The sequence below is a fragment of the Struthio camelus genome, chromosome 1 (assembly GCF_040807025.1).
Source record: "Struthio camelus isolate bStrCam1 chromosome 1, bStrCam1.hap1, whole genome shotgun sequence".
NCBI classification, from domain to species: Eukaryota; Metazoa; Chordata; class Aves; order Struthioniformes; family Struthionidae; genus Struthio; species Struthio camelus.
Window position 1 is genome coordinate 82,072,295 of NC_090942.1, and position 13,728 is coordinate 82,086,022.

General features: G+C 40.6%; 1 protein-coding gene across 2 annotated transcripts in view; it reads right to left on the reverse strand.

Moving 5' to 3' along the window:
* LOC104146601 (potassium voltage-gated channel subfamily KQT member 1) overlaps positions 1–13,728 on the reverse strand; it is a 524,419-nt gene that overhangs the window by 481,021 nt on the left and 29,670 nt on the right. For both annotated transcript variants that reach the window (XM_009678697.2, XM_009678698.2), the window contains exon 3: positions 10,329–10,419. In XM_009678697.2, the coding sequence (XP_009676992.2) occupies positions 10,329–10,419 (91 nt within the window). The remainder of the gene's footprint in view (positions 1–10,328; positions 10,420–13,728) is intronic.

Genomic DNA, 13,728 nt, shown 5'->3' on the forward strand with positions numbered 1-13,728 from the left:
TTAAATTTGGGCTATAATGAAAGTAACACAATGAAGGAAGCCTAAAAAAAAAAAAAAAAAAAAAAAGGACATATTCCAGATTTGCCAAATGCATAGTATTTCTTTTTTTTTTTTTTGTAAGAAAAAATAATGCCCATGAGAACTTCAATTGTAAGCACTCCTACACTTTAAGTCTTAATCACTGAAATACCATGATCTTCTGGCAGAATGTTAAATTTTGATTCTGCAGCACCTAGTACACCAGATCAGGACCGAAGAGGAGCCACTATAGGCAACATCAGGTGGAAGGTTGTTACAGACCACCTAGTCAGGAGGAGAAAATCTTTAAACAGCTCAGAGTTTCTGGATCACACACCATAGTTCTTATGGAGGACTTTAATCCCCCAGCACCCGTTTGGAAAGGCAATATTGTGAAATGTCACCAATACAAGAGATTTATAGAGACTTTCAGGAATAACACTTAGAGACAAGTACTGATTGGGTCAACAGGAACGAAAAAGACAGATCTGCTAATCACTAAGAAGCAAATACTGGTTGGGGATGTGATAAGCAGTGACAATGCCTTAGCTGAGGCAACTATGAAAGAGTGGCATTCCAGATCCTGAAGGGAGTACAGAGTCTACATTTCAAGGGAAAGGACTTCCAGTTGTTCAGGGAATTGATAGGTGCCTCTCATGGAAGGCAAATCTGAAGGCTCAACAAGCTCAGGAAAGCTAGCAAGAGCAGCCCATCCTCATACTTCAGAAAACAAGTAGAGGATTTAGAAGATCAGCTTGGCTAAAGAGGAAGCCCTGCTCAAAAAGGCAGGTGATTTAGTGGCAGCAGATACAGATAACATTGAGGCTCTCAGTGTCGTCTTTGCCTCAAAGGCACAGTTGTCTTCATCAACAAGGTCTTCCAGGTTTCTGTTCTTAAAGATAGGGTTCAAAGAGGAGGAGAACAACTAGTAGTGGACAAAGATAAAGTCAGATTGCTTGACAGAACTCAAACCATACGAGTCCATGGGACCACAAGGGCTGACCCACCCTGAAGGGGCTGAGATAACTGACTAATGTCATTAGCAAGGGTGCTTTCAATCATCTTTGAAAAGTCAGAAAGCATGGGAGGCCCCCAACAACCAGGGGGGAGTAAATGTTGGAGCCATCTTCAAAAAGGCCAAAATGAAAATCTGGGAAGCTACAGGCTGGTTCACATCACTTTAATCCTTGGGAAAGTCATGGAGCAGGTCCTCTTGAAAAATGTTTCTAGGCACATGAAGGCAGAAATCTGGAACGGTCAGAACTGATTTATCAAGGATAAATCATGCCTGACCAACCCGACTGCCATCTGTGAAAAAGTGACTAGATTTGTGTTGCAGAAACCAGCAGATGCCATTTACTTCAGCTTTAGCAAAACATTTGACACCTTCTCCCACAAAATTCTTGTATCTATGGCCTGGATGGGTGGCAACTAGGTAACACAGACTGGATGGTCAATCTCAGAGGGTAGTGGTTAGCAGGTCATACTCTACCCACAGGTCAGCAACCAGTGGAGCATCACCAGGGTGTATCCTGAGACTTGTCCTGTTTAATACCTTTCTCAGTAACCTGGAGAAGGTGATAAAGTGCACCCTCATCATATTTGATGACCAAATTGAGGGGGGGGGGAAACCAGTCCCTATGCCTGAAGGCAGGGCTGCTGTTCAGAGAGACCTAGAAAGGCCAGAAGAACAGGCCAATGGAACCTCATGAAATTCAACAAGGACAAATGCAAGGAAGAATCCCTTGCGACAATACAGGCTGAGGATCATCAGGTTCGTGAGCAGCTTTGTAGAACAGGATCTGGCAGGTCACTGATGACCTTCATTTAGATCACTGATGAATAAGTTGAACAGGATTGGGCCCAGTATTGACCCCTGGCGTACACCAGTAGCTACAGGCCTCTGACTAGACTTTGTGCCACTGATCACAACCCTGTGAGCTCTGCCATTCAATCCATGAGCATAGACGTATACATCTTGACAATGCATTGGGGCCAAAAAAAGTGTCATGTTGTCTAACAAGTCCTGAGATACATTTGTAATTGCAGTAACACCACAGCTGTTGTGTAACTCTAGCTTATACATTTAATTCTAGGTAGTCACGCTTTAGGGAGCCTAAAATTCTCCTTGACAGTGAATTCATTGGCTGTTCTGAAGAAAATCTTCAAAGCTCTCCTCAGACCACTGTAAGAAGTGGCAGCTATTGCTTCCTAGATTCAGGATCTACTTTATTTACAGGCTATACTTTCCTCATGCAGTGTCAATTCATTGCCCAACAGGTCCTCCAAGAAATCTAGAACATCTAATGGACTGACTTGCTGTACAGGCTGTTCCAGAGTTACAGAATCAGTAAGCTAGGTCCCTCCAGAGGTCTTTGGGTCCAACCCTCAGCTCAAAGCAGGGGCAGTTTAGATCAGTTTGCTCAGGACCTCACATCCAGTCAAGTTTTAAACATCCCCACAGTTGAGGGTACCACTCTTTGGGCATCTATTCCACTATCTGACTAGCCTCACAATGAAAGTTTTTTTTGCCCTGATATCCAATTTGAACTACCCTTGTTGCAACTTGCAGCCATTGCCTTTTGTCCTATCACCATGCAGCTCCAAGAGAAGTCTGATCCTTTCCTGTACCTTCCCATCACCTAGGGAAAGATAAGAATAAGACTGAAGAATCATCCTTAGTCTTCTCTTAAAATTAAGCAAACCTCGCTTAAGTCACCATGGAATATCATGATTTTACTCAAATGCATTGCTAAAGCTCAATTCAACCTTTCCAGTGCTGTTAACATATGCTTGAAATGTTCCTGAAACTCCATCCACAGCTGGAAAAGGCTCAAAATGGAACCAGTGGTGACTACTTTTTTTCCAGCTAAAATGTTAGTGTTTGACGTAAACCTTATAATCTTCCAAGCACACGTATGCTTCTTTTACAAGGCTGTTAAACAGCATAGAGCTAGCTTAGCAAAACACAGGTAAAATGATGGTCAGGAGCTGATAGGAATTGTTGCGGGTTGTCCCAGGCCTCCAGGAGAAACATGAAGGTTACTTCCCGAATATGCCAACGTAAAGTGCCATCCGGCTTAAGAAAAGTGGGAGCAAGAAGAGATAGTGTGCCAGAATAGGCAAAGGCATCAGAACAAAGCATGGTAGGAACATCAGTCTACATTTCATCCCCATAATTCGCAGCTGTAGTATAAAATAGCCCTGCAGAAGCAGCAATAGCAGCTAAGCTAACATTCATGTACAAAGTCAAAAGTTTCATGGACTGTTGTGCCCGATATTAGTGCTCATTTTGACAGCAGTTTTTCCTTATATAGGTGTAGTCTTTTTACCATAACTCTAGTACAACCCATTTATTATGCAGGAGGTCTTCAAGTAAGTCTTGCTATTATTAGGCTGTTGATAACAACCTACTCTAAAACAGAGAAGCACTCTAAACCTGAACAGAGCTTTGTACAGTCAGCATGTCCTTTCCATAATAGGTAGTCATATGAGCTTCTGAAAAACCAGAAACAAACTAAAAAGCTCTTGAGTTGGCATGATCAAGATATGCAAGTTCAAAAGCCCCCAAGCGTTGATTCTTTGCACAGTGGGCGCGTTTATCTTTCCCGCCTCCTCCTTCAGGAATAATAAGCATATCTAAGTTTTTGAATACAACAAAAGCTAGACCCCTAGGTTAAGAGAAGGAAGGGGAAAAATGACCAGGGTGCTCCAGTTCTAAGGACAGCATGACGTTCATAAATTACATGCAAGTGAGTTTACAAAGGGAATATGAATCAAAGGAGAAAGTATACAGGTGTAAAAAGCTTATTCCAAACATGGGAAGGACAAGACAAGAACTGGAAAAGGCAGAACATAGCCAAACCATCTGGGATATCATGAAAGAGGTAAGCAGGGCTTTGACTGAGATCTTTTATTTGATTGTTGAAGATCATAGGTGAGAAAATCCCATACTTCATATCAGTCTACAATGAACCCACACCTGCTCCAGCTACTCAGATATGACTTCTTAAATCCTTCAAGCAAGGTCTGCTTGGGTTATCTCTTCCCCATCTTGTTAGCAGTATTAGAGAAAGAGTAAGAGCAAAGCTATAGAGATACAAAAAGACCCTGGCAGGCTAAGTGACAAAACTCAAGAGTAGAAAACAGCAGAAGCCACTTGGCTGAGACTTAAAATTGCATAGCTAAGGAGGGGTAGTACATCTAATTATTCTGCTTACCAACGCAGGTGTCTTGCACAAATCAAGTCCTCAAAAGCACAGAGCTCCTTCTGTTCCCTTTCTCATTCAAAAGAGCCATTCAGCTTGTAATTTAAGAACTTTTACACAACAAGTATCCTTCTATATGGAAATAGCCACAGTAATATTCCTAAAACTACTACAGAGAGTTCTAAATTACAGCAGCAAAGTGCATGACACTTCCAAGTTTTAAATTAGTTTCTAGATTTCTAGCTCTCTACAGCTTGTAGGACTTGAAAGCATATATGAATAGCGCAGCTACTGAAAAACAGAAGGCTATTGTGTACTGGAGCATTCCACTCCGTTGTGCCACATTAGATCTTTTTATATTGCCACATTATGTTATGTTGCATTACATTGTGACACTCTATAACACAACGTGAAACGGCGTAACACAGCATAACACGACTCCAAGCATCCAAATTACCCAATAAGCAGATATCATCAGGCAGTGAGGCAGGTTTATACAGTGATTGTTTGGGGGGTGGGGTTTAAGGATGCAGCTATTCGAAGGAAAGCATGATGAAAAAGCACTAAGATAGGGATATACAGCTAGGTTAGATTCCAATCTAGAATTCTTACATTTTTTTTTCAGCCAAGTGTTTCAAATTCCAAGCTTTTTTCTCTGCAAGTATCTTGAAAATTCAGGATGAATAAAGATCAGTAACTCTGGAACACAATTATAACAGATACCAAACAAGTAGTATCAAGTTATATCAAAGAGAAGGCTTTTTCTGCTACCAGTCCAACACATTTTACCAGGTCCATTCTTTTTGGTTTAGCTTAACTCTATTTTCCGTCAACTTTATGAGAAATCTCAGTGGAAGCATTAAGACTAGTGTGGAACAGAGACGGAAAGTCTACTCCTTACTAAGGAGAGCAAAATATTTAATATGAAAATTTAGCTATATAGAGTTGTAGCTAAATGAGCTGGGCATAGGAATGTACTTATTGAAGGGTATTCATAGCCATGCTTAACAATTCTGAAGTCATGCTTTCCTGAGTACAAACACCATAAATGACATCTTACTAAACACATCCATTCCTGACTGGTATCACCATCCAATATGGAGCCATAAAAATTAGGGACAAACACATACAATTACATCATTTATACATGCTATTTGAAACCTGTCATTTCATGGCCAACTTCTTTGATAAGACAGGCTTATATTTAATAGAGAAAACATTCAAAAAAGTTAAATAAAAGAAAAAGCATGATAGACGTAAGGCAAAAATCTAATCAAAGCTGTGTTACGGTTGGAATCTACACAGAGAAGAAAAATGTGATTTCCTTCAATATCTGTAAAGCTGAGAGCGCTAGACTAAACTTATTTTAAAACAGTAAGAAATTTATCAGTTGGAATAACCCATCCAGGACTGCAACTCATTTTTTTGTCTACAGTTACTTTTACATCAAGAACAGTCATTTCCATATTCTCCAGCTGAAAGAAATTTAAATCAGAAATTGTACAGTCCAAGTCACAGAGGGAGGCAGATGATGAAATAGCCCCTGACCTTCTGTTTAATTTTTTTTCCTCATTTACTACTTTATACTTACAGGAAACTGCACATTTCCTGATGTTTGGTAGGACAAACATCTAGATCACCTCCTCAGCCATTCCTACATATTCCATTTTCCTTCACAGTCCCTTCTACTAAGGATCCTAGCTTACCACAACAGGCCTAGCTCAAAATAAACACTCAGGAAAACAACTGCCAAACAGCTTGGTCCCGTAGGGATTTCAGCCAGAATTTTTAGACTGAAGAGGTGGAGAATTTGGAAAGCCATCTGCTATAGATGGACACTGAAATGTGTCCATCTATAAACTCATGACCTTCCTGAAAAAAAAAAAAAGAAAAAACAAACCTCTTTGCTATCTATTCTGTTGCTGCTTTGCTGTGCCAGCACACCTCTGTCACTTCTCTCACTTTCCAGCCTGCTAAATAGTCAAAGGAGGAAAAAACTCTAGGAATTAAAGATTATGCCTTTTTCTTTTATCATAGAGCAATTAAATTAAATCATCTCAGACAGAGCTGGCAAAAAACCCTTTGTGTAGTGATATGAATATGCACAGTATTTGGTAGTATGAGGAAAATGTTTTTCTTTAAAAATCCTCCTTCAGCTGACAGCATTTGCAATTTCAAGACAAGCAATTCCACCTGTTCTACTGTCATAGCAGAACCCTTAACAGATTGAAAGTTGTTTCAGATCTGTTAAAAAGGTTTTGTTTGTGGTCTGTTTGTCCTGTCAATCATGCTGTCCTTTGTGTGACCCTTAGTTCGTAGCCCTTGTGTCCCACCCTCATGTTATTAAATCATTGGTGGTGGTGGGGGGGGGGTGACTGTCAGTCACGGGGAACGTTCTGGAAGGGGAGCAGACCTGGGCGCCGCCGGTCGACAGGCGGGTCCGCATGCTGGTGACGGGTCCAAACACACCAATCAGAACGCGGATCCGGCCGGAGTGTGACCAATGGCAGCGCTTGGATACCTGCGGGCACCACGCGGTCCAGCTATAAAAAGCCATGTGCCCTAAAATGGAGGGGGGCGGGGCTTTTCCTTGTCCGCGACCCAGGAAAGACGATGAAAAGGAGCTGAAGGCACTGGTGGTCTTCTTCAAGGCCTGAAGAAGCCAAGGGTGTACTCCCCAACTGAAGACGGCTCCGCCGGAGGCTGCGGGACGGCCAGCGGGGGCGGTCCACCCCCAACGCCGGGCTTCAGGGATGCGCCGCACTCCGCCCCCCCCCCCCCAACCTGGGAGGCCAGGTCAGGGATTAAGGATCCTCACTTACCGCGGACCCGTGAGTCCAGCCTGTGAGGGTGAAGCAGCACACCCTCTCTGCTGTGGCCTGCTTAATCATAGGGCCTCTGGCCATGAGGCGGACACTCCTCCCCCCCAATTGGGGTGCGGCCTGCTAAAGAGCTCTCCGCTGGGCGGCCCCTTCTGTGGCGGGTGGCCTGCTTAGGGTACAGGTCCCCGGACCTGGAAGCAGCTGACCAGATTGGTATTTGCAACATGTATTTTCTGCATAAACACAAAGAATAAGTTACCTTTAAGCCCGAGTAAGGACCATGGGACAATTTACAGCATTTGGGGAGCCATGCAATCAGTCTAAATTGGAAACCGTGGCTAAGCAACATATTTAATGTCTCAAAGACAATAGATTGGCCTCCTTCATTCAAAAGGAGGGCCAAAGAATCATTTTTTTTCCTCCAAAATTCACCTCAATTTTCAGACAGTTGGAAGAAAAGTATTTTTTGTGTGGGTACCCACCTGCTCTCCTCACACACACACACTAAGCTCCTTCAGTTGCTTTTTCAGCTCCCTTTTTCCACTCAGACTACAAACACTTCACTTCTGAAGGCTTTCCTGATTCTCCTTGATTTATTCATATAGTTTGTCTGGATGATGACAGCTTTCACTCCCAACAAGAAGTTCCCTTACCCTGTTCTACCAAGAACATTAAAAATTCAGTCTTTAAAACTCACTAGTGGCTTAGTACATACCTGTAGTTACTTCCGTTTCTAATGTCCCGTATCTCTCCCAGTGATACATATTATCCAAAATTGTATTTGGCATGTCATCTCACTCTCTCTGGAGAAAATGCAGACACTTCAATGCTATCCCCATTGTCAGATCTTGCCAACTTTCAGCATTATAATCTTGAAGTCAGTCCTTCCCAACTCTTAATTTAACTCAATATAATGAAAAACAATTTTCCCCCAAATAGGAAAACAAAAGCACAGCATACCACTATTTGCTAGCTACTGACAAACAAACAGAGCCATGAAAAGAATTTTCAGTTTCTTTAAAACAGGAAAGAGCAGTCAATTCATTACATACTGGATCCAATCGATAGTCTAGTTGTGTTTCTTAACGTGCTGGCAGTCTCCACCACTCTCAAGTTTCAAGAGAGCAGAGCAGCACAGCAGACAGAATGGATAGGCATATTTTTTCATATTTTGAGGAAAGGAACTCTCTCTGGTTCTCTGAATAGGCAATTATGTTGCAAACTATAAGGATAAAGGTGATTAAGAGAGCAAAGATCCCCAACACTGTGGTTCAGTGGGGCTAGCACTTTCCTGAGTAAAGTGGGAGATGCGGTTTTAAATTTCTTCAGGTAAAGGTGAGAAAGAGAAGGTCTCCAAACAGGAATCTAACCATTTAGCTACTAAATAAGCAGGGAATCTCACAACTGCAAGAAATAACTAATTTTTCCAGCTGCAAAAGCAACCTTTCAGATGCTATAACTTAAAATCATTTATTTCAGAACAGAACTAAGACACAGAGGTTTAAGATCCACCCATTCTAGGCAAGTGAAACTACCATAGCCAGCAGTACAGTAACCTCTGTGCTGGCCATTTCTAGGAAGGAAGCTAAGGAAACTGCAGGGAGGGAAAATAAACTCAGAAGAGGTACCTGCATGGTAGGGCTGTAACAGAAGATGGCCAAGAAATTGTTTCAGCAATATCACTGACCACGCGCGATTCATTTGTTAGATGATGACAGTATAAAAATAGCTGACAATTTATGCAGGCACTATGTGAACTGCACATCTTCATTGAGTTATTTTTCTTTCTATAATAATGTGTCTACACATGTGGCTAAACACTGAATCTTTGCCAGTATCATTGTTTCTGGTGGTAGTTAAGCCAAACTATAATTGCTCTACATCCTCTAAGAAGGAAGTCCAAGAAGCCTGCATATGTCAGACAGAATATTGCACTTTGTTTGACACTAAACACAGCCTACGGGCCAGGCAACATTTGTTACAGAATTAACATTAATCAGAACCCCAAAATAACTTTGCGAACCTAATGATGGCTTAGTCAATTGCACACAAAGGCTGCATATCCTACTGTAGTCTAAGCCATAGGAAAACAAACGAGTAGCTCAAAACCAGATGGTAAACAACCAAAATCCATCACATTAAAAGTCATCACTTAGCAAAGAAAAAATTTAAACCAAGACCTCTGAGATTACTGCACATTAAGATCAAAGGGTTTGAATGGCTAGAAAACCAGATGTTGTGAACAACTGCTGCACAGTTATTTACTCCATTTTTATCAAGTATACTTTATTTCTAGTCTTAAATTTCTGGAGGAAAAGGAAGAACTATAAGGGAATCAGAGGACAACTTTCTCTAGGGTCCTCATGCAAATTACTTGTCCTTATTTCTCACCTGCTTCGAAATAACACTTCAGTACTTCATATGTATTTTGCAATTGCGTATGGATGGTTGCTAGGTGTGAATTTTACATTTTTAAGAAACTTAGCTCAGGCCTAGTAACAGGGTTCAGGTACACTTCAATCTTAAATACTCAGATCCCCGGCCACTGTAAAAACACCCTCCCCCCCCAAACATCTAACTCCAAGCGGGCAGATCTTTCTGTTGCAACACCTATTTAAATGACTATTTCAAATCCTAACAGCAAGAAAAAGGATCTTAGGTAAGCAACAGAATGACTCTATCCTGTTGCAAAATACCAAGTACACAACTTCATGTATGCTCCACAAGAACCTGAGACACTGGTGACTCACTAACAGCAGCAAGAGCTAACAAGCACCAACTTCAAAACCAAACCTATGATGCACAGAAGTGTGACAGGAGCTGCTCCTGACTTACATACTGATAGATTAGTGTGCTAGTAATTACTTACCCCCGAGTTTCAGATACTTCTGAAGAGCATAATTCTTGGCCAATTTTCACCTTAAGACTTAGAAAAGGTATATTATAAAAATACAATCCTGCCCATGGAATATCCTGTTCCACTTTGCATGCAACTAATGAACACCATGCACCCATTTTAAGAGCTGCTGGGTTAAGTTTCATACCTTATGAAAAACAAGTCTATACAAACAGTTAATCTATTAAGTATCCTCTTAGTTTACGTATCTGGAAAATAGTCATCCCTTAACTATGACCTTCCGTTAAGTGAAAGCAGGTAACATTTTAAATGTCCATGGTAGCATACTTTGCATGAGGACTTTTAAGATACTTCCCTTCTTCATATAAAACAATTTAGATTTAGTCAAACCAACTAGAGTCTTTCACAAAAAAGTTCACTTACCATCCAGAAAAGGGTTCCTGTGGCAAATTCAGAATAATGCTCTATAGTAGACAGTACACTGAATATTAAACAAATCAGCACCAAGAGAAATCTGTAAAAAGAAAAAATGGTTTGGTGACCTCTCAAGTTGATCTGTAAGTATAAATCTAGTGTTGTTTCTCTCATTCATTAATATTTTTCCTCACAGGTACTTTGTGTTTAACCAGTTTGTTCTTCCTATTCAAGCAGAGAACATTCTCCAAATGTCATATTTCTGCATTCAATGACTTAAGAGACAAGGAACAAAATGACAAAAAGGTTGAATGCTGTTAAATCAATAGGTAAAACTCAACATTTCAAATTTCACATTTCTAATTAATTAACTTGAAATTCAGTTAATTTCAAAAAAAAAAACTTGCCATAGTGAATGCTTCATGTAAAGCCATTGACAGCTGTATAACTTACATGCTGCAATAGAAAGCTGTCGATTTGATAACATTAATTATAGTAGATTCGGACACTTTAGTGAAATTGCTGATTATCGCTCCAGTGATAACTGTTGCATTAAGTGCATTCCATAAATTCAAAACACACAAATACAGAAGGAACAGCTATTACCACAATATTCCTAGTATCACCATTCAAGGAAAAAAAAAAAATCTAGATGTGTCAAAATGCATACTCCTTCCCCCACCCCAAAAAAGTTTGAAAAGCAAAATTAAGAAGTCATAAGAACAGAGGGGAGAAATAAGTATAACTGAATTCTGGATGATTAATTCCTCAAAGGTTGGCAGAGTACCCACTACTTCAATGGACAATATTTCAGTCATCTCTGCCACGCTGGTAACGTACTAAATGTTTAAACAAATGGTGAACATAAAGGCTTTATGAAGAACTCTGATAGACAGACCAGAAAGCCAGATTTCAGATATGCTTGTACTACGATTTTCACCATCTCTTAATGTCATGCTGAAAACAATAGGAAAATTGAGATTTCCTCCACCGACTAGCCTGAAACATTCCCTGTTGCATAACAGCTCTTGTCAGATGTCATTTCTTCCGATTCCATGTCAAGAGTCTGTATCTAAACTCTGAAACTCCTAAACCAGCAATAAAATCTTAACAGCCCTGCACATAAGGAGACTTTTCTATCCCCTAGGGAAACCCTTCTAAATAAGGTAAACACCAATGCCAAGGATAGTTCAAAAACCTCAGAGCAAATGACAGACTAACATCCCTGGGGGCTGTACTATTAAAATAATGAGATTTCAGCACACAAATGTAAGTATACCAATAATACTTAGTGTACTTTAGGTTTTTTTTTTTTTTTTTAAATAAAAATCACGTGAGGAAGAGCTTATCAGAATTGCAGAGACCATATCCAGCCTGGAGGCCAGTGACAACCAGGGTCCCGTAGGTGTCTACCCTGGAACATCTCTTCTTTAATATTTTTGTCAATGTCCCAGAAGAGGAAAGGAAATAAACCTCATCAAGTCCACAAATGACACCAAACCAGGGGTGCAGTCAAAAAACCTGAAAGTAAAGCTGCTATTTAAAGGCCCCTGAACAGGCTAGAAGAGGCCAACAGGAATCTCAAAATCCAACATGAACATATATTAAGTCCTGTACGTGAGGTAGATTAAACCCATGCATCACTCTGGGTACTGACTGCGTAGCGGCTCTGAAAAGGGCCTAGGGGGCCTGGTGTATAGAAGGCTACATGGCAGCCAGCAATTTTGCTGGCAGAGATGAAGGATAACAGCATCCTGAGCTGTATCAACAATAAACCAAGAAAAAATGGTTATTCCACTTCATTACAGTACATTTGGAATCATGCATGCAGTTTTGCCACCAAGTGCAATACGTGTGTTGATAAGCTAGAGCGAGTTCAGCAGAGGTCAGGTTTTGAAGCGCTTGAGCTGTGAGGAGATGCTGAGGGAATTGGACTCGTTCAACCTGGAAGGAGGACCTAGCACCAGCCTCCTAGTAGTTACAAGGATGTTGTTGAAAAGGTGGAACCAAGCTCTTTACTGAGGTACATAGCAGGAGATAATCACAAATTGAAATCAGGAAGTCCCAATTGGATACCAGGGAGAGGAGGAGCAGAAGGTGCAGATCTGAAGATAATAAGCACCTAAGCACTGGAAAGGTTGTTCACAGAAGCTGCAAAACCTCCAGCCTTGGAGATTTGCAAGACCCTGCTAGACAGATCTCTCAGTAACCTGGTCTAAATTCAGTGTTGACCCTACTTGGAGCATCAAGTTAGACTGCAGAGCTCCTGAGGTCCTTTCCAACCTGAATGTTTCTGATCCTATTAATTAGGTTGCTTACACTAATATGTTATTTAAAAAAAAAAAAAAAAGCTCTGTACTGTTATAAGGATGCTACGTTTCAGCGCAGGCCTCCCAAAGGATAACTTTAGTTCGTGTTAATTCAAGTATATCCTATGCTTTGTTTTTTTCCTATATGAGTATTGCAATTTGCCCCATTTTGAGACAAACTGTCTGCCACGTTGCCACATTAAGCTGGTTTCAGGATCCTTGAGGGAAACAACAAAAAAAGGCTAGTATAGGATATAGTCAAACAGCTAAAATACTCTACCTTGTACGGCTCAAAAGGCACCTTAATAAAAATAAAATCAAAAAAAATTGAAACAAGAAACCCTCACTGCTGATTTTTTTCTTCTGTACTATGGGCAAGGCTAATTCAGAGTTTAATCAATTCGATAATGGCTGCATTTTATATCATGTGTTTAGGAAGTGAGCTAGAACATGGCATCACCCAGAACCTGTACATTGAAAATTATCATCTATAGGAAAGGCAAGATCCTATCACTTCTGAACTCCATGCAACAGCCTCAAGCCCCAGCACCCCATGCAGCCTTCCTAATATAATTAATCATATTACTCCATGATATTATATTGCAACGATCTTCAAATCTGCTACAAATGTTTCTTTAAAGAAGTGAAACCCAACACCAAGGACATATTGAAAATCTTGCAAAAAAAAACTTTAATGGTGATGGTATAGGAAAGATGGACTTTGACTTTCCCTGTCCTAGGACACGACTTTGGGATTTCCAGAAGAAGAGAAAGTATGTTTTTCACCCAGCATAGTAGATTAAACCACCAGCATACCTGCTTTTTTTGATTATGGGAATCTCTTCAATTGCCACTGAATCAAGTCCCCTTGACACATTTTTTGGTGCCATGAATGGAAGAAGAAAGAGGCTTGCCTGCAAAGTTCCCAATAACCTCGTGCCTGATGTTGAGGAGCTCTGCTGCGTTAATCCTACAAACCACCACAACAATAAATGCTAATGACAAACTTTTGTTAGCGAGCAGAAGAGAAGAATTAGTGCTTGATGCTAGGACGCAAAGAACAAGAACAATAAGCCTAGAATAGAAGCAACAGATATAAG